We start from the raw sequence: 26483 nt of genomic DNA, 5'->3' as shown, positions 1-26483 counted from the left end.
CTTGTGGGTCATATGGTCTCTGTTGCAACTACTCAGCTCTGCCCTTGTGCTCCAAAAACAGTCGTAGACAGTACAAAAGCAAATGAGCAAGGATGTGTTCCAGTATGACTATTTATCAGAAAAGATGGTTAGAGGAAGAAGACACAAGAAGTATTTTAGATAAAGATGAAAGAGCTTTAAAAAAGCTGCCTGTCCTAAAACATTTCCCAACAGCTTGCCTAGGGGCCTGCAGTTTCTACAGTGTATATTATTCCTTACAGTTCTTAAGGACTTGGAAACATCTTAATTGGGTGAAAGTGTTCTATTGGGAAAATATTAGAGAATATTGTATTTTCTCTAGGAGGAGAAAATATTACCATAGTGGATAGTTACTTTGATTAGTCAATTAACATCCTCTTCTTAAACAATGACAAGAAGGAATAGGACCCAGTAGAGAGAAGGCGAGGGCATGATGTAGGAGAATATCCAGGTTGGGAAGGCTGTGGTGCAAGGTTTTACACAGGGAATCACAGCTGCACAAGGATAAATCATGCAAAACGTTATTGAGGCGGCTGACATTTGATTGATCATGCATGCCATTTATATGTTTCTGTATATTTCATTCTGTATGTATCCATCCCTCTGTATATCCCGCAAATAATAAATAAAACAATAACATGTGGTAAGTAGTCACCAGGGGTGCAGGCAATAAGCCTGGAGAGGTTTTGAAGAGGGGTCTACTCCCACTGACCAGTGTGAATGGGAAGTCTTCAGGGACACGTGGGTCATGCACTGAACCTTGGCTGATTGCTAAGGGTTCAACTGGTGGAAGCACCTGCCCACCCCTCCCCTCCACCGCCCCCAGCCTGAAAATAAAACGCAACAAACAAAACCCAAAAACCTGAGGCATAAAGTGGAAGTGAGGACTTCTCTCTCCCTCGTCAACTGGTACTTCTGTGCAAAGGGGACTGAGATCACGGATTCAATATTGGCTTGAATGGTTAGAATCCCTCTGCACTGTGATTTTGGCCTTGGTTCCACACTTCCACTTGTCGTCATGAAATGCATGAGCCCAGGTTATAGAGAATGATGCATTCATTTATTCATCTGGATCATCTTCTGCAAACACTCCTTGACTTGGACTAAAAGTCAAGCACCTGGAGCTCTGGGCCTGCTAATATGTAGCAGGGGATTCATCTCATACATACATGAAGGTCAACATGTTGTATTCAGTGGAAATAGGTAAGATTTCACTTTCTTACACAGGACTCTGAAAAACCAAATAATAGTGGAGAGTAATAATTCAGGTCCTCAGGGAGGGAAAGGCAGGAGAAAACAATCTCAGGAGGCCATCTGTAATTAAAAGGACATTTCATTCATTATATGATTTCAGATAACACATGCCAAGTTTCTTCTATCCTTTTTACACAACCACACATTATTGATGAACAGGCATCACGAAGGCATTAGGTGATGCTTTATTGCATTATTTTAAGCTACTGAGGTTTTTATATATGAAGGGTACAGATTTATGTTGATGATTCAGCTATGAAGCGAGCACATCAATTTGTTCATGAATGTGAGCTGGTGATTACCTCCATTAAAGTCACCAGGGCAGACTGATCACTTTAATTTGGGCCAAAGCATGCAAACAGCATTTGTTAGTGGTATGTGTGCACCTAGGAACACAGGCAGAGGAGCTGTTCTGCATCCCAGAGGAACCCTAGGAAAGCAGATTTGTGTTCTCATAGGTGTATAAGTACAGGCAAGGGTATGAAGCCTGGTGGGACCTGGAAGAAATTGCTTCCTACCATCACTTGGCAGGATATTGTATGTTTCATTTGGTAGTAGCTGCTGAATGCTGACTGGATGATAAGCTACAAAAAGAACAACACAGAAAACGTATCCTTGCTTCTAATTCCAGATCATAGAACTCAGGGCCTTCCTAGGTATGGTCAAGCAGGATGAATGGTGCTCTACTTTATCAGCATGAAGGCAACTTGTGGGATTTAGTAAATTTCAAAAATTGGAATGAGTACTTGTGATCCCAGCTGTGTGTTGGGTTTAGTGAAGTCTGTCCTGCAAGAAATCAGTCTAACTGGGGAAATACAAAGTGACTTCTTAAGCAATCCTGATTTATACTTGAGGTTGGTAGGATGATAGTTGAAAACGTATTCAGATGATGTGGCCGAGAAAGCAAGGAGAAACAGAGCTGCTGTGTGAGATGTGATGGTGGTGACCCTGGGGAATTAGTCATCTACTCACTGCTGGGGACCTTTCAGAAAACCAAATGCCACAACAGCTTCCCCCACCCAGAAAGTCCACTTCTGACAGGAGTAAAACCTGGATGCCTAAGTGTGGATAAAATGAAAGTTCCTGTGGCCAGGACTCTCACCTGGCCCTGGTCGACTAGCTCACTATACACAATATGTTGCTGTTGACTCTATATAAAGAGCTCTGCCCAGTGCTCTGTGCGACATGGTGGCATGGCTGCAAGGCTGCAGGAGAGCAGTGCAGAGGCTGGAGTGATGGCAGCACCGAGGACAGAGGCCCGGAGGACTGCTGTGGAGGCAGAGAGGCCCAGAGGCAGACACTGGCTTGCTGCCTGCAGACTTGCTCTGAGTGAATGGGATTTTAGTGATTGACCTGCCACCATGGGAATAAAGTTGGGTATAACCCTTTCACCCCAAGAACTTTCTACTGTCATTTCTTTGGTCACATTGAATGCATAGTGAACTTGGCTGGGGCTGAAACCCACTGGCAAGACACTAAGGATGTATGTGACTTTGTTTCTGGAAACAGTGAACACTGACAACTCCTTTCAATGTGTGACAAAAGGGAATTATCAATAACAAAGCAAAACATTCTGGAATCTTACTCAGTGTAAAAAAAATGATTTCAATTATATAAAGAATCTGGAAAATATTGTGATAGGAGATTAAATAAATGGTGACAAAAGGATGTTTACTGAGATTGAGACTTCACAAAGATTACATGTTGAGTTATATGCTAAGCAAATGATCATGTATAAAGTAGACCTCCCTTTATTCTTTCCCTGCCTCCATTTTATTTCCTTTGTAGCAGTGTGTACAATGTGAACTTTAAAAATGCACTCACTTGTTAATTTCACCAAAATATAAGCTGCTGTAGAGAATATAAGTAATATTTAACTTCCTTACTGTTTATTTTCAACATGTGGTATATATTAGGCACCCAGTATTTGAATGGCTGATGCTATCAGTGATTGGATATTGTTATGAAAATATACTTTTAGAGTGACCTTTTAATAACATGCATAGTAAGGAAAATAACATTTGTCAAAACCTTACTGGGTGCTGGATTAAGTACTCCATTTTTCATTTCACCTTATTACCACTTGATATTATTTTTATACTTATAGTTGAGGAAATTGAGGCTCACAGCAGCAAAGCCCCCTGCCTAGCTGGCAAGAAAATAAGAGTCAGGATGTAAAGCCCAGTCTGTCTGACTCCAAAACTCAGGCTCTTGACCATTATATGATTTTTTAAAAAGTAAGATATGTAGAATAATTGAGTGTCAGATGCTTCTAAAGGTCTCTTAAAACCAAAGCAAGAAACTGTTTATCCCTTCCTCCTGTCTCCAGGATCTTCATGCAGCCCCAGGGGCCAACCTCCTCTGAGCCCCTTCTCTGATAAATTATCCCTGTTTTGGTCTCCTCTGTCCTTCAGAATATCAGTTACTGGCAACCAGGTTGATAAAGTCATTGCAGTCCGAGGTAGCTGCATTTCAAAAGGATTCCATCTACCTCAGCGTAAAAGAGAGAGAGCAAATGACTTCTGGGTCAGCCAGGCCTTTCCGACTGTCCTCAAATTAAGTTGTGAAGGTGGCCCTTAGGTCTGTGTCCATCTCTGTGGAAGCCCATTGTCTTAAGGTTAAATCCCTGTCTTAACATCAGCTGCTTCTGTCTTGCCCCTCAAAGATTTCAGGGAAGTGTATCATTTTGTCTCTTGCTGAACTGTAAAATTCCATCTGTAATGTAGGAGGCATGTCCTGAATCCTTGGGATTCTATACAAGGTAGGCATGCATGGACTAAGGCTGTTTTGTGCGCCAGTCGTAGCAGTGCAGATAACCGAATAGATCTTTAGATTGAGACCATCGCACCCCTCATCACTGTGATCATTACAGAGAACAACAGTCTGCATGGGACTGGTGCCATCAGCTCTTCTCTTTATGGTTTTATATGGCCATGTGACGGTGGGGACTGGAATTTCCATAAATTCCATTTTAATAGTAAATAAGTTAATTTTATCTTCAAATTTATGGTGACAATGCAATATTAACATGAGGAAAAAGTGCTTTATAAACCTCCAAGTTTATTTCAATAGACTGCTCTTCTTAAAACACCAATATGATACCTGAAGCTGTAAAAATTAATGAAATGATAAAGTTTTGCGGGGATTGAATGTACCAAATACATGCTGGTGCTTGGAAATGAACAGAATTGTGTGTATTAAAAATGTAATTTGATTTCTAGGACCAGAGAAGAAGAAAACGTTCTCATCTTTCTGATGCACCTCATTATCACTTTGGAGTTAAGTGCCTAAATACTTACTAGTGGAAGTTTTTAATGTCTAATTAAAGCTCATCCTTCTAGGCAATCTGGCTTCTTGTAAACATTCAAACAGGACTGTGGCATTTTTGAGATGGAGGTGCTTTCTGTAGTGATGTCCACACAAAACCAAATTTCATAGCAATGACCTGCTCTTCATCTGGAGCTTTCAGCCATGCAGTGTGTGTGTGTGTGTGTGAGATTAAAAACGTCTTGCATTTTAAATGGTCACAGTATATTTTTATGAGGGCTCCACACATTTCTGATCTTGTCAATTTTATCTCTGCCATCAGGGTCCATGGAATATCTCTATTATTTTTGGTTAGCTAAGGTGATTAGTGAAAGGTTAAGGAAGGGATGCTAATTGTACACATTCAGTTCAAGGAGTAAGTTCCCTTCTTAGACTCAGCATCAGTTTTCCTTGTTAGTTTACTTGTCCTAATCTTGCTATTGATATTTTTGTTTGCTTCATCTACTTACACAGTGTGCCTCCAGAAAAGCAAAAAATAAATAAATATATATATATATATGTACACATACACCAATCTGTAAGCATCCAGAACATTGTGCTAATCAGGCAATCAGAAAAGAAGCTTTGTAAGATGGGTATCTTACCTCTCCCTGATGCTTACTGATTCCCACACAGAGGACTGATCACGCCTTTTTTGCTCTTAAAGCTCTTACAAACAGCAATACACAATTTAGTGATGACAGCTGTTAAGCTTCCTCCTTCTCCTCAACACAGTCAGTTTTTAAGGCATTAAGTCACAGATAGAAGACTTGGCCCAGTCCTTTCCACTATCACTTCCCAAAATCTGTTATGCTCCTCAGAAGTTACAGAGGAGGACTTCCTTAAGAGATTACTAGGAATTAAGTATAATTAGCTCCACTAAGGAACTATACTGTGTCATAGCCTATGTCATTTCAAAAATTCCAAATCAATCTTAATACCCCAACATTTAACCGTTAATGATACTCTGTTTTCTAAGCTTCCAGAAAGGCAAATGAGTAAATTGTGAACAGCTCAAGAGTAGAAAAAGCAGAGACCATACCTAGCCCATATATGTTACCTGCCTGGTTTACTTAATTGGGTTTCAAAATTCTATTAAATTGAATCATACTGCCCCACATCTTTTGATTTACAATCTAGTAACACTAATCTACTAATGGCCTATTGGCCACTTCTTTGCTCACTTTACTCTTTTTTCAAGTATCTAATGAATCTAGTCCATTATTCCCTCTATACCTCCAACCCACTTAGACTATCATGCTAACTTTTTTTTTTAAGGGAGAAAATATTGTGATTTGAAAAGCAGGATATTTTATTTTATCAGAGTTTCTAGTATAACATCAGAACTGTAGTTAAAGAACAGGCAGTTAAATAAATCAAGTATACTTACTGTGTACAGTTGTGTCAGACTGATGTTGAAATGTTAGCTGTATTTCAAACTACTTACTGATTGGGAACTGTCTCAAAGACTGAAACTTAGTGTTTGCTGCCAGAGGTCCACAAATCACAATACATCGAACCACACCCAGCGTCACTGTGATGCCAGTGGGTCCAGTGAGAGCAGAGAGGCAAGCAGAAAGAAAATAATGAAGATGGGAATTTGAATGGAGTCCATGACCAATTTAAATACACGAGCCTGCCGCTGGAGATACCGAAATCTTTAGCATCATATTGGAAATATTTTCAGAATGTTTCAGAATGCAAGGTAAATGAAATTCTGATTTGAAGTGGACAAAGTGGACTTACACAGCAGGAGTACATTGCAGAATGGTGGCTGCCAGACTTCAGGATTTATGGATCAGTAAATTAAAGAGAAGAAATAATTGGAGGACTATCAGGAGTTGTCAGCTCTTTATTTTTGCCAAGTGTTGCTAGCACTGTTCTCCCTATTAAGACTCTGCTGGGCATTGAGGTTCCCATATGAGCTCTAAGCCATAATAGTTTATTTAAATGAAGGGTGAAGAAACATTTCAAAAGATACAAAGAGAACTTCATTATCACCCTGTGGAACTTACTGGTTGGGATCTCCCTCACATGAGCCCAATTCATTTCTGCCCTAGGGCTCTAGAGATCAGCTTCTGCCTGCTGACCTGCAGCAAGTGTGAGCCAGAGACTGTGTGCTCTAGAGAGCCACCTCTGACTTCCACCATTCACTTACAGTAGTCCTCTTCTGCACTCAGGCTGATACAGTTTCTCTGACTTACACTATATCCCCCTGACATGCAGACTACTACAAGAAATTGTTTCACCAGAGCCGGTGATATAATAGATGTGGCAGTTATTATTTTTTTAATTCTCTTATTATGAAATATTTCAGGCACATCCAAAAACATACCATATATAACAAACCATCATATATGTCACCCAGTGTCAACAATTATGAACTAACGGCCAATTTTGTTTTTCTACGCCTCTACTTCCCCTACTTTGGGTAATTGCGAAGCAAACCTCAAACATATCATTTCATCCATAAGCATCTTCTATCTGTATCTCTACAAACAATGGATACCGTAAAATATAAAGTATTAGAACACACTTTAAAATATTAATTTTTTTTTTGTAGATAATTATTTTTTATTGAAGGGTAGTTGACACACAGTATTACATTAGTTTCAGGTGTACAACACAGTGATTCAACATTTATATACATGATAATTCTAGGAACCAGCTATCACCATACCAAGTTGTTAACAATATTTTGAGTATATTCCTTATGTTATACATTACACCTCGGTTACTTATTTATTTTACAATTGGAAGTGTGTACTTTTTTTTTTTGTGAGGGCATCTCTCATATTTATTGATCAAATGGTTGTTAACAACAATATAATTCTGTATAGGGGAGTCAGTGCTCAATGCACAATCATTAATCCACCCCAAGCCTAATTTTCGTCAGTCTCCAATCTTCTGAAGCATAACGAACAAGTTCTTACATGGAGAACAAATTCTTACATAGTTAATAAGTTACATGGTGAACAGTACAAGGGCAGTCATCACAGAAACTTTCGGTTTTGTTCATGCATTATGAACTATAAACAGTCAGTTCAAATATGAATACTCATTTGATTTTTATACTTGATTTATATGTGGATACCACATTTCTATTATTATTATGTTTAATAAAATGCTGAAGTGGTAGGTAGATACAAGATAAAGGTAGAAAACATAGTTTAGTGTTGTAAGAGAGCAAATGTAGATGATCAGGTGGGTGCCTGTAGACTATGTGATAATTCAAGCTAGACAAGGGCAGTAAAACATCCACGTATGCAGAAGATTTCTCTCAGAACAGGGGGGGTGAGGTTCTAAGCCTCACCTCTGTTGATCCCCAATTTCTCACCTGATGGCCCCCCTGCGACTGTGCCTGTCTTAGGTTGTTCCTCCCTTGAGGAATCTTACCCGTCTCTGGCTAACCAGTCATCTTCCGGAGCCATACAAGGAAATGTAAAGTTGGTAAGTGAGAGAGAAAAGCCTTATTGTTTGAAAAGGTTAGCTTTTTACATCTTTGCATATTAATGCCCTGTGGCTTCTATGCCCAGCATTTGTCTTGAGGTATCTTTACCACTTGGAAGAATTATGATAATCGGTAAATTTGATATGAGGCACGAATTCAATTTAAGGGTTGTAATGAGGAAGGAAGAAGAAAAGCTATAGAAGTAGCAGGCGGCAGAAAACATGGGAAGATTGATTATTTCTTTGACATATCTTCTTGTAGAGTAACTTCAGCATGTATAGGTTTTAAGCTACTACTTAAATTGTGCACACACATTAACATAATAGGAGTATAGTTACATAACCAAAGCATACCTGTAATTACCATCCATCTCCAGTGAAACCAAGAAAACCAGTTAGGCACCTTAGGCATTTGTGAAAACTTATCTATGATATGGTGGATATTGTCCAACTGAACTTGAACAGTCTGAGAGAAATCAGACAAATTAAAACAATCCATTCCTGGGGACTGTTCACATCCCATATGTTATTTTAACAGTAAACAGTCTGTAGTTGTAAGATTTTGGAGGGCTACAATTTGCACTTCTCCTAATTCTTGGTTGAGTTCCAACAGTATAGATCCAGTCAAATTTGTTGTTTTACTGTATGCACAGGCCAGCTTAGATATCTCCTTCTTCATTCCCATGGCAAGTCCAGGAAGAGGTGGGATGAGTGCATCTACACCTGTAGCAGTGCGTGGATCTTTGTTGGGGTTTTTTGATGATCATCTTCTGGCATGAGTCTTCCCGAGAGTGCTGATGTTGGAAGTTCTTTTTCATATCGTATCTTAGTTCATTTTCGGGGTAGTCAAATTAGGCTTTGATCCTCTGTATAAACACAAACAGGCCCTTGCCTACACTTTTATATGCCCTTTATACCCTTGTGTAGAACTCATTGGAGGTCACCACACAGGAACTGCCTTTTTTTTTTTTTGGTATCTTTAATCTACACTTACATGATGAATATTATGTTTACTAGGCTCTCCCCTATACCAGGTCCCCCCTATAAACAGTCACTGTCTATCAGCATAGCAAAATGTTGTAGAATCACTACTTGCCTTCTCTGTGTTGTACAGCCCTCCCCTTTCTCCCACCCACCCATGCATGCTAATCTTACTACCCCCCTTCTTCCCCTCCCCTTATCCCTCCCTACCCACCCATCTTCCCCGGTCCCTTTCCCTTTGGTACCTGTTAGTCCATTCTTGAGTTCTGTGATTCTGCTGCTGTTTTGTTCCTTCAGTTTTTCCTTTGTTCTTATATTCCACAGATGAGTGAAATCATTTGGTATTTCTCTTTCTCCGCTTGGCTTGTTTCACTGAGCATAATACCCTCCAGCTCCATCCATGTTGCTGCAAATGGTAGGATTTGCCCCTTTCTTATGGTTGAGTAGTATTCCATTGTGTATATGTACCACATCTTCTTTATCCATTCATCTATTGATGGACATTTAGGTTGCTTCCAATTCTTGGCTATTGTAAATAGTGCTGCGATAAACATAGGGGTGCACTGGTCTTTCTCAAACTTGATTGCTGCATTCTTAGGGTAAATTCCTAGGAGTGCAGTTCCTGGGTCAAATGGTAAGTCTGTTTTTACCATTTTGACATACCTCCATACTGCTTTCCACAATGGTTAAACTAATTTACATTCCCACCAGCAGTGTAGGAGGGTTCTCCTTTCTCCACAGCCTCGCCAACATTTGTTGTTGTTTGTCTTTTGGATGGCAGCCATCCTTACTGGTGTGAGGTGATACCTCATTGTAGTTTTAATTTGCATTTCTCTGATAATTAGCGATGTGGAGCATCTTTTCATGTGTCTGTTGGCCATCTGTATTTCTTTTTTGGAGAACTGTCTGTTCAGTTCCTCTGCCCATTTTTTAATTGGGTTATTTGTTTTTTGTTTGTTGAGGCATGTGAGCTCTTTATATATTCTGGACATCAAGCCTTTATCGGATCTGTCATTTACAAATATGTTCTCCCATACTGTAGGGTTTCTTTTTGTTCTATTGATGGTGTCTTCTTCTGTACAGAAGAAGCTTTTCGTCTTAATATAGTCCCACTTCTTCATTTTTGCTGTTGTTTTCCTTGCCTGGGGAGATATGTTCAAGAAGAGGTCACTCATGTTTATGTCTGAGAGGTTTTTGCCTATGTTTTCTTCCAAGAGTTTAATGGTTTCATGACTTACATTCAGGTCTTTGATCCACTTTGAGTTTACTTTTGTATATGGGGTTAGACAGTGGTCCAGTTTCATTCTCCTACATGTAGCTGTACAGTTTTGCCAGCACCATCTGTTGAAGAGACTGTCATTTCGCCATTGTATGTCCATGGCTCCTTTATCAAATATTAATTGACCATATATGTCTGGGTTAATGTCTGGATTCTCTAGTCTGTTCCATTGGTCTGTGGCTCTGTTCTTGTGCCAGTACCAAATTGTCTTGATTACTATGGCTTTATAGTAGAGCTTGAAGTTGGGAGTGAGATCCCCCTTACTTTATTCTTCTTTCTCAGGATTGTTTTGGCTATTCGGTGTCTTTGGTGTTTCCATATGAATTTTTGAATTATTTGTTCCAGTTCATTGAAGAATGTTGCTGGCAGTTTCATAGGGATTGCATCAAATCTGTACATTGCTTTGGGCAGGATGGCCATTTTGATGATATTAATTCTTCCTAGCCATGGGATGAGTTTCCATCTGTTAGTGTCCCCTTTAGTTTCTCTTAAGAGTGACTTGTAGTTTTCAGAGTATAAGTCTTTCACTTCTTTGGTTAGGTTTATTCCTAGGTATTTTTTTTTTTTTTATGCAATTGTGAATGGAGTTGTTTTCCTGATTTCTCTTTCTGTTGGTTCATTGTTAGTGTATAGGAAAGCCACAGATTTCTGTGTGTTGATTTTGTATCCTGCAACTTTGCTGTATTCCGATATCAGTTCTAGTAGTTTTGGGGTGGAGTCTTTAGGGTTTTATATGTACAGTATCATGTCATCTGCAAGTAGTGACAGTTTAACTTCTTCTTTACCAATCTGGATTTCTTGTATTTTTTTGTTTTGTCTGATTGCCATGGCTAGGACCTCCAGTACTATGTTTCAAATAACAGTGGGGTGAGTGGGCATCCCTGTCTAGTTCCTAATCTCAGAGGAAATGCTTTCAGCTTCTCGCTGTTCAATATAATGTTGGCTGTGGGTTTATCATAGATGGCCTTATTATGTTGAGGTACTTGCCCTCTATTCCCATTTTGCTGAGAGTTTTTATCATGAATGGATGATGAACTTTGTCAAATGCTTTTTCAGCATCTATGGAGATGATCATGTGTTTTTTGTCTTTCTTTTTGTTGATGTGGTGGATGATGTTGATGGACTTTCGAATGTTGTACCATCCTTGCATCCCTGGGATGAATCCCACTTCGTCATGGTGTATGATCCTTTTGATGTGTTTTTGAATTCAGTTTGCTAATATTTTGTTGAGTATTTTTGCATCTACATTCATCAGGGATATTGGTCTGTAGTTTTCTTTTTTGGTGGGGCCTTTGCCTGGTTTTGGTATTAGGGTGATGTTAGCTTCATAGAATGAGTTTGGGAGTATCCCCTCCTCCTCTGTTTTTTGGAAAACTTTAAGGAGAATGGGTATTATGTCTTCCCTGTATGTCTGATAAAATTCCGAGGTAAATCCATCTGGCCCGGGGGTTTTGTTCTTTGGTAGTATTTTGATTACCGCTTCAATTTCGTTGCTGGCAATTGGTCTGTTTAGATTTTCTGTTTCTTTCTGGTTCAGTCTTGGAAGGTTGTATTTTTCTAGGAAGTTGTCCATTTCTCCTAGGTTTCCCAGCTTGTTAGCATATAGGTTTTCATAGTAGTCTCTAATAATTCTTTTTATTTCTGTGGGGTCCGTCGTGATTTTTTCCATTCTCGTTTCTGATACTGTTGATTTGTGTTGACTCTCTTTTCCTCTTAATAAGTCTGGCTAGAGGCTTATCTATTTTGTTTATTTTCTCGAAGAACCAGCTCTTGGTTTCATTGATTTTTGCTATTGTTTTATACTTTTCAATTTTATTTATTTCTTCTCTTATCTTTATTATGTCCCTCCTTCTGCTGACCTTAGGCCTCATTTGTTCTTCTTTTTCCAATTTCGATGATTGTGACATTAGACCATTCATTTGGGATTGTTCTTCCTTTTTTCAATATGCTTGGATTGCTATATACTTTCCTCTTAAGACTGCTTTTGCTGTGTCCCACAGAAGTTGGCGCTTAGTGTTGTTGTTGTCATTTGTTTCCATATATTGCTGGATCTCCATTTTGATTTGGTCATTGATCCATTGATTATTTAGGAGCGTGTTGTCAAGCCTCCATGTGTTTGTGAGCCTCTTTGCTTTCTTTGTACAGTTTATTTCTAGTTGTATGCCTTTGTGGTCTGAAAAGTTGGTTGGTAGGATTTCAATCTTTTGGAATTTACTGAGGCTCTTTTTGTGTCCTAGTATGTGGTCTATTCTGGAGAATGTTCCATGTGCACTTGAGAAGAATGTGTATCCTGTTGCTTTTGGATGTAGAGTTCTGTAGATGTCTATTAGGTCCATCTGCTCTACTGTGTTGTTCAGTGCTTCCATGTCCTTACTTATATTCTGCCCGGTGGATCGATCCTTTGGGGTGAGTGGTGTGTTGAAGTCTCCTAGGATGAATGCATTGCAGTCTATTTCCCCCTTTAGTTCTGTTAGTATTTGTTTCACATATGTTGGTGCTCCTGTGTTGGGTGCATATATATTTAGAATGGTTATATCCTCTTGTTGGACTGAGCCCTTTATCATTATGTAGTGTCCTTCTTTATCTCTTGTTACTTTATTTGTTTTGAAGTCTATTTTGTCTGATATTAGTGCTGCAAACCCTGCTTTCTTCCCGCTGTTGTTTGCCTGAAATATGTTTTTCCATCCCTTGACTTTTAGTCTGTACATGTCTTTGGGTTTGAGGTGAGTTTCTTGTAAGCAGCATATAGATGGGTCTTGCTTTTTTATCCATTCTATTACTCTGTGTCTTTTGATTGGTGCATTCAGTCCATTAACATTTAGGGTGACTATTGAAAGATATGTACTTATTGCCACTGCAGGCTTTAAATTCGTGGTTACCAAAGGTTCAAGGTTAGTCTCTTTAGTATCTTACTGCCTAACTTAGCTCACTTGTTGAGCTGTTATATACACTGGAGATTCTTTTATTCTCTCCCTTGTTATTCCTCCTCCTCCATTCTTCATATGTTGGGTGTTTTGTTCTGTGCTCTTTCTAGGAGTGCTCCCATCTAGAGCAGTCCCTGTAAGATGTCCTGTAGAAGTGGTTTGTGGGAAGCAAATTCCCTTAACTTTTGCTTGTCTGGGAATTGCTTAATCCCTCCTTCATATTTGAATGATATTCGTGCTGGATACAGTATTCTTGGTTCGAGTACCTTCTGTTTCATTGCATTGAGTATATCATGCCATTCTCTTCTGGCCTGTAGGGTTTCTGTTGAAAAGTCTGATGATAGCCTGATGGGTTTTCCTTTGTTGGTAACCTTTTTTTTCTCTCTGGCTGCCTTTAATACTTTGTCCTTGTCTTTGATCTTTGCTATTTTAATTATTATGTGTCTTGGTGTTGCCCTCCTTGGATCCCTTGTCATGGGAGTTCTGTGTACCTCTGTGGTCTGAGAGGCCATTTCCTCCCCTAGTTTGGGGAAATTTTCAGCAATTATTTCTTCAAAGGCACTTTCTATCCCCTTTTCTCTCTCTTCTTCTTCTGGTACACCTATAATGCGGATATTGTTCCTTTTGGATTGGTCACACAGTTCCCTTAATATTGTTTCATTCCTGGAGATCCTTTTGTCTCTCTCTATGTCAGCTTCTATGCGTTCCTGTTCTCTGGTTTCAATTCCATCAATGGCCTCTTGCATCCTATGCATTCAGCTTATAAACTCTTCCAGAGTTTGTTTCATTTCTGTAATCTCCTTTCTGGCATCTGTGATCTCCCTCCGGACTTCATCCCATATCTCTTGCATATTTCTCTGCATCTCTGTCAGCATGTTTATGATTTTTATTTTGAATTCTTTGTCAGGAAGACTGGTTAGGTCTGTCTCCTTCTCTGGTGTTGTCTCTGTGATCTTTGTCTGCCTGTAGCTTTGCCTTTTCATCGTGATAGGAATAGTTTGCAGAGCTGGGACGAGTGACGGCTGGAAGAACTTCCCTTCTTGTTGGTTTGTGGCCCTCCTCTCCTTGGAGAACAGCGACCTCTAGTGGCCTGTGCTGGACAGCTGCGCGCAGACAGGGTTTCTGCTTCCTGCCCGGCTGCTATGGAGTTTATCTCCGCTGTTGCTGTGGGCATGGCCTGGCTCAGGCATCTGTTCCAAAGTGGTGGAGTCGGGTTGGAGGGGGAGCAGCCGGGAGGCTATTTATCTCCGTAAGGGGCCTCTGTGCTCCCTGCAGCCCAGGGGATTAGGGTGCCCAGAGATCCCCGGATTCCCTACCTCTGGATTAAGTGACCCGCCCTGCCCCTTTAAGACTTCCTAAAAGCACCCACTGAAACAAAACGACCAGAAAAAAAAAAAATTTTTTTTAATAAAATAAATAAATAAAAAATGGCCGCTCGTTTTTCTTTATTCTCCGGCACCAGCCTCAGGCATCTGCTCACCGGTCTTGCTGCCCTGTTTCCCTAGTATTGGGGTCCCTATCCCTTTAAGACTTCCAAAAAGCGCTTGCCACAAGAAAACTGAAAAAAAAAAAAAAATGGCTGCTCGCTTTTCTTATGTCCTCCGGTGCCAGGCCTCCGGTACCCGCTCACCGTTCTTGCTGCCCTATTTCCCTAGTATCCAGGGCCCCGTGCATGCACTGTGTCTGCCCTCTGGTCCGGATGGCAGGGGGCTAATTGTTCAACAGTCCTGGGCTCCGTCTCCCTCCCGCTCTGCCTATTCTTCTCCTGCTGGGAGCTGGGGGGAGGGGCGCTCGGCTCCCGCGGGGCCGGGGCCTGTATCTTACCCCCTTCGCGAGGCGCTGGGTTCTCTCAGGTGCGGATGTGGTCTGGATATTGTCCTGTGTCCTCTGGTCTTTATTCTAGGAAGGGTTGTCTTTGTTATATTTTCATAGATATATGTGGTTTTGGGAAGAGATTTCCGCTTCTCTACTCACGCCGCCATCTTGGCTCCACACCTAAAATATTAATTCTTTAATATAAAAAACAGTCAATAATTGTATTTGATTATTTCACAATTTACTTTTCTTTATGTATTTATTCATTTACATATTGGTGAATGTATATATTTATTCAGGATCCAAAAAGGTCTTTTTTTTCCTGCCACTTTATCACCATTCAGATTTCCATGAACACATCCATGTGGTTATATTTTACATACTTGTCTCTTGGATTTCCTATAAACTGAGAGTTTATCCTAAGGCTGATCATTCCAGATTCTATTTTTTTGGCCAGAACATTTCATAGGTAGTGTTCTGTCCTTCTGACAAGAGATATATATATAATATCTAGTTCTCTCTTATTTATATACATGTTTTCTGTCAACAGCCACTGAGTACTTCATTTAGTGTGCTGGTATTTTCTTTTCTTCTTACAAAGATGCAAGCAAATAAAAAATTTACGAAGATGTGGTTCCTGGAACATCTTTTATGTTTTCATGTTGGTGTCATTATATAATCATATGCCAAGCTCTTCAGCAATTGTCTACTGTGGTGCAAAAGTGTGACCACAAGTCTCTCACACACCAAGCAAGGATGATAAAGAGCAAACAGAACCATCATCTGAAATCATCATCTTTTCATAAAATGAAAGGTTTTTCAAGAGCAGAAAAAATGAAGAATTTCATTGAAGATCAAAAAAAAGTTTGAATACACATATCTTTCTGGAAAATTCACACCATCCTGATTTTTCTCATGCCACCAAGGACAGGGACACTGCATTCTGCACTCAAACAACAGACCAGAATTTAGGAACCATTGTTTAGCACCATAGTATTGGTGAATAACTGTTAGGAAGTAATGTGAAATTTGTCTAGCCAAATTAAACAGGTAACTCAACTTTATCTTTGAGAGTATCTTTCATCTATGATGTATTTTGCAATATGTAAGTTTCCCTATATGTACTTTTTAAAGAGCTGTTCTTCAATAAACACATGTTGAACACCAATTTTATGTCACAGACAATCTGGCATTGGGAATATAAAATACCCTAGACTGCGAATATAACAAAGATTAATAAAAATGCAGAATGTAGACAACAAAAATTGAGAACCTGCTTATTAATTTTTGCTCTGTTTGCAAGGAAGCTCACACACCTGGGCACTGGGTATCCTGTGAATGGATACAATAGGGCATGTTTGTCTTTCTCAGACTTATTTTGAAAACTAAGTATAATAACAAATCTGAATAATCAAAGGTAAACTATAATTATATAAGAAACTACATGATAATGTTTGGAACTCAGTCTGTAGTTTTTCACTGTAATAGATTTAATGTCTTAAAATCCTCAAAATGGGGTTCTCGACACTAGTGACATATTGAAGTGATCTTTGGAAGTATTCCTAGTGTCACCATCTACCCATCTCCTTTTGCTGTTGAGGAAACAGTCCTCCTAAGGTGAAGTGACTTACAGAACCCATCAGTGGTGGAGCCTCCTGACTCCCAGTTCTCTTTCTCCCCACTGCTCCACACTGTCTAAGGTCTCTTTTGCATTAGAAACTATTCACATACGTAGTGCATTTTCATCTCCCAGGACTTTAAGGCTTGGCAGGGAGGCAGCCTGGTTCATGGAGAGCAGAGGGGAACTGACCCATTTGTAAGGGCAGATGGCCATGAGGCTCCAGGGGGTTCTCTCTCTGCTAATAACGTGTTCTACTCATGGTGGCCCTTCTCTTCCCCTTTGCCTTTTATAATTCCAATTCTTCTGTCCTCTTGACACTAGCCTGATGTGACCAATCAGGGTTTTGATGGTGCTTCATGTGCTCTTGACCTTGGCCAGTCAGTCTGACCTTGTATTACCAACTCTCCCTCCTTGAAGTGCAGACGTAACACAAAGTGAAATGCTTGACTTTGGGAACTTGAATTCAGTTCAGCTGCTTTGGTTGATACAGTATTTTTAAAAAGTCAAATGTCTAAGAATTTTTGCTAGACCTGCATATTTTAATTTGCTGTAAATTGCCTATTGGATAACACCAGTCTTTTTTCTACATATTTCTAAGAGTTGACTGGCCCCTGAAAGCATTTTACTGGGCTGCTGTCTAGCAGGTCAGTATCTTCCTGACAAACACAAGCTGGCACGCGGGGTTCCTTTGGGTTGACTCCTCTAATTTTCATTGACTATGAATCTCTTCTAAATATCAAAGCATTGCCTACAGTGTCTCTCTCACTGGTAGTCATAGTTTAGTATTCATGTTTTCCACATTCAGCAATGAGTGTTAATCATAGTTTTCCACACTCAAAATTGAGTCTTAAGGGAACTCAAGTGAGAGTAGTGGTTCCGGGCAACTGGCCATTATTGTATATCCCTGAGAATTTTGAGGCCCTTGAGCAACTTGTTAGCATCCTGCTTTTCTGGCAGAAATGAATGCCTAACTTATCATAAGAACTCATACAAGGTGGTAAATCATCGAAAGGTGCCTATTTGTGAAAGGGTTCCCCTGGATGTGGAACTCTCCAAAGAAAATGTGAGGCTATGCAACAGTCTACTTTCCCTTTGCCCCAACATGATTTTCACTGAAATCTTCTTCAATACAGGTTGCCAATTTGGCCTGTTCCATCTCCAACAATGAGGAAGGGGTGAAATTAGTCCGAATGGCAGCCACCCAGATTGACAGTCTGTGTCCCCAGGTAAGTCTCATTCACTTTGTTGCCAAAGCCCAAGGTTGGCCTGATATTCAGGGTCTTCTGTCCCCTGGGCTTGCTGGTCATGCTTGCCTTGCCCTCTTTCCTCCCACTGAAAAATGCTGCTCTTCTTTCATGGGCTGCTTCAAGTTCTACTTTGCTCAAAATGAATTTCTGATCATCATTAACCATGGCAGTTACTTTTTTTTCCACTCATACTAACTTTTTTCCATTTGTTTTGGCTGTTATTTAAATGCTCTATATCTTTTTTTACCTTGTTTCAACAACTAAAGGATACACTTCTTCAGAGAACAAGAGTTGCATTTCTACAACATCTGTGCAAGGAGACAGGACTTGTCCAGTAAACACCTCTTGAAACCTGAGGCTAATTACTATATCTTAAAGAAGCAAGGCAAACAAAAACTAATAATAGTTGATAACCTAGTTTGTCTTTCATGTTTTTGATTGCCCTTCTGAACACTGAGAACCCACTTATCTGGAGAAGCTACAGGGTCTGGGGTTTCAATATAGTCTTTGGCCCATTTGTTCCTCTTTTGAAGGTTATAGTCATATGTCCCTGGGTTATTTCTAACAAACAGGTCATCAATGCTGCTCTAACACTAGCTGCTCGACCACAAAGCAAGGTTGCTCAGGACAATATGGATGTCTTCAAAGACCAGTGGGAGAAGCAGGTCCGAGTGCTGACAGAGGCCGTGGATGACATCACTTCTGTGGATGACTTCCTTTCTGTCTCAGGTAATCACAAACAGGCCCCTTACAAGGCAGCTGGAGAAGAGAACATGGCAGGATATGGCATATCTTGCAAATGTCATGGGTCTCTGTTTCAAGTGCTCTTCTTGGCCCTCTGAGCTTTCAATCATCTCTGCAAATGGTATTGTAACATTGTCTTGAAACTTCTTCTCTGGTGTGCACATTAGTTCAGGACACCGGGTCAAAGCACTGGGATCAGGGGAGTGAGGGATATAGCTTTCTGATAAAGATGTCAGAAACCTGAACAGATGATTTAAGGAGACTTAGGTTCCTTTTTTAGTCCCTGGAGTTTTTAAAGCAGGATGGCCTTTAATACATCAGAATCACCCGTCGAAAACACAGTATGGGATAGGAGATTGGTTAATCCTCACAGTTTAATATTTAAAAATCAAAAAAGCAAATAGCTATTCCAAATTTTTCAGTGTTACGGGGTCATTTTTCTAATAAGTGATGTTACCCAGGTTTGGGATAAGCCAGGTAGAAATATTGGCCACAGACTGAACCCATTCATTAGAAGGCACTTGAGAGCTATTGAGGCTTTGAATGTCTGTCTATGAGATTGTGTAGGGAAGTGAGAAAAAGCAAATAGAACTAGTTATCACTTGAAGTTATAACTTTCTTCTTTGTAAATGAAGCCAGGAGTGAAGGATGTTAGTGTATTTGAATAACCATATAGTCAATTTGACCTTTAATGGTATTCATCAATGCTATTTCAAAATTGGGCTCCCAGCCAGCGAATGGGACTTTTTCCAAACACATCTGACTGAACACATTTGGCCCGGTTCATTTAGAAGAGTTTTTGTGGGAGGAATGGGGCAGGAGGTCACTGAAAATATCAATCTCCTTTGTGAGGTATTAAAATAACCAAGTAACCCTTGAAAATTCACATGGAACAGGTATTGACTCTACACATGGGGGCGGAACTCACACCTGCCAACTCAGGTGTGACCTGGCCGTGACCAGGACCTGCTTGTTCTTGGCTGACTGACTTGAGAGACAGGGCACCACAGCACTGCCAGGGGAGCCAGGTGGACAGGCCCCTGACTGCCACAGAGCCAGAGGGATTTCTGGGGGAGGCTTATTGTATTTCAAAATGTTTTCTAGGTACAGTGGGAACTCCCACTGAGGGCTGGTCTTCAAACTGGTCTGCAAGGAGCATTATTGAGTGTAGATCCAACTTTGACACCATGGAGGGCAAGACAAGGCAGATGGGAAAAATGAGCCAGCACATGCTTGGTACCTGTGATGTGCCTGACTCTCTGGTGTTTATTGAGTTCCCATCAAAGTCTATCACATAGGCATTCATATTCTGAGTCTTCCTTTGAGAAAACCAAATCACCAAGATGGTAAGTACCTTGGAAGAGACAGTATTAAAATCCAGATCACCCTCGTTCCAGAAGCTGTATGGTTCTCAGCAAGTCAGGACAGAAGGACGTTCCCTTGGGTGCCACCGCTCACAGAGCAGCTCCCTCCTCCCCAGCTCCATAGCCACATTCCAATCCCTAATCTCTTTCAAAACCTGTCCTGTTTTCTACTCCCAAGGTGCTTTGTTTTTGATGACTTGTCAAAGCAGCTATTCATTGAAATACACCCATACCTAGGGGTTGGTTGATAAAGAATTGCATATGCTGCCATTCCTGGGGTTTTTGCTTTGCTAATGGCTGAGTCTTAACAACATAAAAGATATCCAAGAAATAAATCTCTCATAAAGTGCTTAGAAATTGTTTGGATAGGTCTGTTGGAGATTTGGGTGGTGGGGAATAGAAGAATGGCTACCAATACTGAGTAACTTTCTAGTATCTGGTCAGTCATTGTCAGGATGACTGCAGGAGCCCCAGACAAGGGCAGAGGGTCTCCATAACCAGCCTCAGATCTCACACGGCAATCCTGAGAGTCCCTGGAAATCTTACTCTGCATCCCCTCTTACCTACAAATGAATAGAAAATACCCATGCATTACCCTTTTCAAAGGATTCATTTGAGAACTTAAAATTTTCCCAACTTATCCTTCTCTTTAAATACAAAATTTGAAGTACAAAAATTTCTTGGGGTAGGGAAAAGCAAGGTGAGGAGGTCTTATCTCAGACCATTTCAATAGTGCAAAGCTTTTCTTAATTTTCTTCCCAGCTCTGCCTCTTCGCCACCTTTCTCCCTGCCATTTCTTTGTGCATCTCATTATTACCACCAACAAAAAAATGACTTTGGCTTCCGCTGATAACACTGTGCAGTCCAGCCCCAGTAGTACGAGTGCCACAGCATGCCATGACAAGAAAATGAACAGGTACTGACAGGGAGCCAGCCTTGGCAGGGCCTGCTGGAGCATGCCTTTGGGGTTGACAATCAGAGGCAGCAGGCACCTTTCCGCAGACAGGCTTGACAATTAATGACACAACCCACGTTGTCCTGCTGGTAGGCTGTGGATACAGCCCAGGAGTCGGGGAAACTACTCCTCATCTCCTTTCCAAGCTAGAGCCAAAACATTTGCATCAGTAAATTGCAAGTTTGACCCAGGAGATATTTTGGAATGCCATTAATGACATTTTTTGTATCAGTTTCTTCTTACGGGAGTATCTGTTCTGGCAGGAAACTCTTTTTTAAAAACAAAACACAAAAAATTATTTGTTTTTAAAGAACTGTGGGGTTTTTTTTTGTTTCTTCATGCTACCTGAACATGTGTGTCTGGGTTCTTAATTTGTCCATATAAAATGCCCAAAATGTCCAAAAAAAGTTTGGGGAGCAATGATGCTGGCTATTAACATTTCAGGAGCAAAACCAATTTTCAGATGTGGCCTGGGCTCATAAGTGTAATTAATGGCTGTGTTAGAACACTTAAATTTTTCCCACTGGGCAAAAACTACAATTTTTAGTCTTGTTTTAAAATGAGTAGCTGGGCATTAACCATGTGACAGTTTAATTCTTGGGTATGGCTCACAAGATAACAGGCATCTAAGATCTGAAAAAGCCATCGCATAATGTCCAAGAGTTTTGTTTCCCTTTTTTTTTTTTTCTTTTTGACTCCAGGGTCTTGAGTTTGTTTCCTTTCAGAAATTTACACAGTGAGCTTTATTTTAACTTAGAAACTATAGCTTTGAATTTTATAGTAATCAAGTAGTTTGATCATCAGTGATTTTTATAACAAAATTACATCTCTTCTGAAATAAGATGGCAGAAATTCAAGGAAGTTTATGATAAAATATGTTGCAGTCAAATGTTTCATGATAACGTTTAAATACCACACTTCATATACGGATGTAACATCCATAGTACCCAAGTGTTTTTCCCAGCAATGGAGTCATCTCTGGAATATACATACTTTTCATTATTACTTTCTGTACTATGTTCTTATCTAATTGGAATAGCATTATTCTATCTCCTTATTTCATGATTTTTTTCTTTTGAAAGTATGGTGGGATAAAAGTATGTTATTTTCCCTTTTCAATGATCATGTTGATTCAGTATTTCTTCTTTGATTGCCTGCTGTGCATAAGGTGCCATCAGGACTGCAAATATGAATTAAGTATGGATTCTGCCTTCAAATAATTCACTGCCCTACTTGTAAGATCCCAGACCAGTGTTCTTCCAAACCTGTGAGCTCCAGACCTGAGGGTACAGGGAGTAGGAAGGGAGAAGTTATTACAAGAGATCCAGGAATTCATATATACACCAAGTGAGATCTATATGAACAGCTACCATTCTTTTTCCAAGTACATTTTTGGTACTTAGCTTAGTGAAATGCACATCTATTTAAAATCATCCCAAATCATAGTAGCTTTTTCATATACACTATCCACCAAAATCATTACTGTCATGTAATTTTTCCATAAATGGAGCACCCGTAATTGGGGAAGGTTGCAAAATGCTGAGTAAACTATTAAACATTTCATTTAAAAAGTTGGTTTAGAAAAATCTGTCAATTAATAAATTGTAAAATTAGTAAAATTAATACTTTATTACACAACATGGTTAATGGACTATTGAACAAATTAGTTTCATGATTTCACTAATTAGAAGCAATGTTTGTGATATAATGAATTTTTAGCTTCTGCTAACCCTTCAAATATGTACAGTTATATCTACAAAAGTATATTCTTTTTCTTGCATCTTAATTACATTAGTTGTGTATTGTTTGGGAAATAGTTTTTTGTTGTTTTTTTTTAAAGCTATTTCATTTTAAGATACTGGGTCATGAGAGGGCATTTAGAATTCTTTAAAAATTGCATTTACTATGCAAATTAAAACCACAGTGAGAAATCACCTTACATCAGTAAGGATCGCCACCATCCAAAGACAGACAACAGCAAATGTTGGTGAGGATGTGGAGAAAGGGGAACCCTCCTACACTGCTGGTGGGAATGTAAATCAGTTCAACCATTGTGAAAAACAATATGGAGGTTCCTCAAAAAACTCAAAATAGAAATACCATTTGACCCAGGAATTCCACTCCTAGGAATTTACCCTAAGAATGCAGCAGCCCAATTTGAAAAAGACATATACACCCCTATGTTTATTGCAGCACTATTCACAATAGCCAAGAAATGGAAGCAACCTAAGTGTCCATCAGTAGATGAATGGATAAAGAAGATGTAGTACATATACACACTGGAATATTATTCAGCCATAAGAAGAAAACAGATCCTACCATTTGCAACAACATGGATGGAGCTAGAGGGTATTATGCTCAGTGAAATAAGCCAGGTGGAGAAAGACAAGTATCAAATGATTTCACTCATCTGCAGAGTATAAGAATAAAGAAAAAACTGAAGGAGCAAAACCATAGAAGATTCACAGAACCCAAGAATGGACTAACAGTTACCAAAGGGAAAGGGACTGGGGAGGGTGGGTGGGAAGGGAAGGATAAGGGGGGGGAGAAAGGGGTCATTATGATTAGCATGTATAATGTGGGAGGGGCACAGGAAGGGCTGTGCACACACAGAGAAGACAAGTAGTGATTCTACAACATCTTACTATGCTGATGGACAGTGACTGTAATGGGGTATGTGGGGGAACTTGGTGATGGGGGGAGCCTGGTAAACATAATGTTCTTCTTGTAATTGTAGATTAATAATATGAAAATTTAAAAAAACCTAAACAAACAAAACAAAACAAAACAAAAAGTTGCATTTACTGCAGACAGATTATTAGCATCTAACATAATTCGGAGATTTCTCTCCATTCCACATTCAACTACAAAATTCCATCTTTAAGCTTAACCAAACTGAACCTTCTTAAAGTTTATCTTTTCATAACCATTTTGTAAAAATTTTACTCAAATAAGTATCAGCATTCAGCAATACTACTTTTTGTGAATTTAAGAAATATGAATATTAAATTTAAACATCTTATTTTGTTTTCTATTCTAATTTATATTTGAAATTAAAGAAATTAGAGAATGCAGAAATCACATGATATTTATAGTTCATAATGGTTTAAGGAAATCTTATTGTATGAGTACAAAACAGATGTCCCTCTATGAAAAGTAAGTTATACTTTGCAATTTTCTATCCAATGTTCTGAAAGAACAAATATGGCCTGCGAGTGGTTCATTTAGGGAAATAGGAGAGAAATCTTAGGTACTCAGATTTACTCAGTAACCCCCTTCCTCTTTAGAAATTTTAAATTCAGAACTAACCCTAGACACATCTTAAAGAGGTAATAACTCATTTTAATCCTTTAGTATTCATTGAATTTGGCAGTTATAATTTTTAAGAAGTTGCCTGATTACTTAAGACTATTTCCAAACTTGTTCTCTTTTTTTTATTGCATATGCACATGTATGTATGTCTTCAAATTAATTTTTCTACAGAGCAGTAAACTCAACATTTCCCTAGACCTGTTTCTAAAAAATGTTCAATGGACATAATTATGGATCTCACTGTGGACATGGGAAATACAAAACTGCCTGTTTGCAAACTTATGGGACCAGTTTTCTCTATGCTAGCAGAGTGAAACCCAGCATTCTGCCTGCCTGGATTACACTTTAGGCAATGAAGGGAGAGTGATCGCCGACCTTGATTCTAGTCTGAGGGAACCAGCCATGACTGGATGGTATTTTAATTGTAGAGAACTCCATAATCCTATTCACCCTGTCAGCTTTGTGCATCATGTGACATTAGAAGACTGCTCGGGTGATATTTGTTCATTCTACAGCCTCCCTTAGACGTTTCCTTAATAAACACATGATCAACCATGCACCCAGAACTTGACTCCGGTCACTTCTACGAAGGTTCCTCCATGGACAGGTGGACTCCATGTTCGCTGCCACAAGACCATTTCATGCAATAAATCTCACACACTGAATGGGGTAATCTTCAGGCCAGTGGTCCTCAAAGTTTAGTCCCCAAACTAGAAGCATCAGCATCATCAGGGAATTTGGAAGAAGTGCAGTTTTGGGCCCCCCTGCAGACCTACTGAATCAGAAACTCTAGGAGTGGCACCTTGGAATTCTTCATGATGCTCTGAGCCCTCTGGCTGGTGCTTTTAGAACTACCACTGCAATTATAAACTGTATTGTTTAAATGTCATTTCAGCATTTTAGGCATTTATTGAGATGTGTAAGGTGATGGCTTATGCTAGTTGATGAACTGCTCTTAGATTGGTTATTAAGCCACTGAGTGATATGAAATCAATGTGTACATGTCCTCTCCACAGAAAATCACATCTTAGAGGATGTGAACAAATGTGTGATAGCCCTCCAAGAGGGAGATGTGGACACTCTGGACCGGACTGCAGGTGCTATCCGGGGCCGGGCAGCTCGAGTCATACACATCATCAATGCTGAGATGGAGAACTATGAAGCTGGTGTTTACACTGAGAAGGTGCTGGAAGCTACAAAATTGCTCTCTGAGACAGGTAAACATGGATATTATATTCAACCCAAATGTCAGTGCCATGATTAATTTCCATATCTGAATGAATCTGTTTCATTTTTTTTTTCTATACACCTTTATGCTTCTAAATTACAATCATGGAAAGGGAGAGGTGCTCTTTGTTTCTTGAGTTTGAATTTGAATGACTTTAGCAGAATAACAATTTTACTGCTCTGCATGTATACATTACTTTAAAGCTTTCATATATAATCTTATCCAAGTCTCACAAGGAACTTATGAAGTAGGCAGAGAAATTGTTATTGTCTCCAATTACAAATGTGGAAGTGGAGGTTTGAATCACTTAAAAGACTGGAAAAAGGTCGCAAGCCTAGAAAACAGTGGAGATGTGATTGGAACTTGGAATGTTGAAAACCATTTCTTGAGAAGATAGGACCTTGAGAAAGGACTAAGGACCACAGGGGAACTCATAAAGGCTCTGGGTAGTGTCTGGATGTGAAGTGCTCAAAGAAAGGGAATGGTAGCTGTTGAGAAAGAGTTGGATTCCAGGGTATGTGCTTCCCTCTAGGAAAGCCCTGTGCACCCTCCTCCAGGGGCATGCTGTGCCCCCTGGGGAATCACCGCTGTGCCAAGACACCGTGGGAGCCTGTCAGAGCTCTCTGGTGCACTGGGATGGGAAAAAAGACTTTCCCTCCACTGAGTAAGCAGAACAATACATAACTTTGACTATTATGTCAAGACTGGCCTATTTTTAGTAGTTTTTGCTCTCAACTAGTATGCCTTGGCTTTCCAAAGTCCCTCATGCCTTTTGTATTTGTATATATGGGGGGAGGAAGAGAGAAAGTTCAGGGAAGGAAAGAAAGCAAAGGGATGGAAAACAATTTAACACTCCTGGATGACATTATGAAGGGGTAATAAAATAAGTCTATATGCATGAAGAACCCCTCCTCAGACTTCAGCGGGGCCTTCTCTGGTCTGTGCATTGACTGTGGGACCCATTACGATTTTTCACAATAGACAT

General features: G+C 39.8%; 1 protein-coding gene across 5 annotated transcripts in view; it reads left to right on the top strand.

The window, feature by feature from the left end:
- The window catches only part of CTNNA2 (catenin alpha 2), a 1127693-nt gene that overhangs the window by 1010753 nt on the left and 90457 nt on the right, over window positions 1–26483 (top strand). For all 5 annotated transcript variants that reach the window (XM_036931099.2, XM_036931097.2, XM_057497052.1 and 2 more), the window contains 3 exons: window positions 17782–17874; window positions 18468–18624; window positions 25287–25487. In XM_036931099.2, coding sequence (XP_036786994.2) covers window positions 17782–17874; window positions 18468–18624; window positions 25287–25487 — 451 coding nt within the window. The remainder of the gene's footprint in view (window positions 1–17781; window positions 17875–18467; window positions 18625–25286; window positions 25488–26483) is intronic.

Source organism: Manis pentadactyla, chromosome 2 (genome assembly GCF_030020395.1).
Source record: "Manis pentadactyla isolate mManPen7 chromosome 2, mManPen7.hap1, whole genome shotgun sequence".
NCBI lineage: Eukaryota > Metazoa > Chordata > Mammalia > Pholidota > Manidae > Manis > Manis pentadactyla.
The sequence above is the reverse complement of the archived record's forward strand: the minus strand, read 5'-3'. Positions and strand labels throughout refer to the sequence as shown.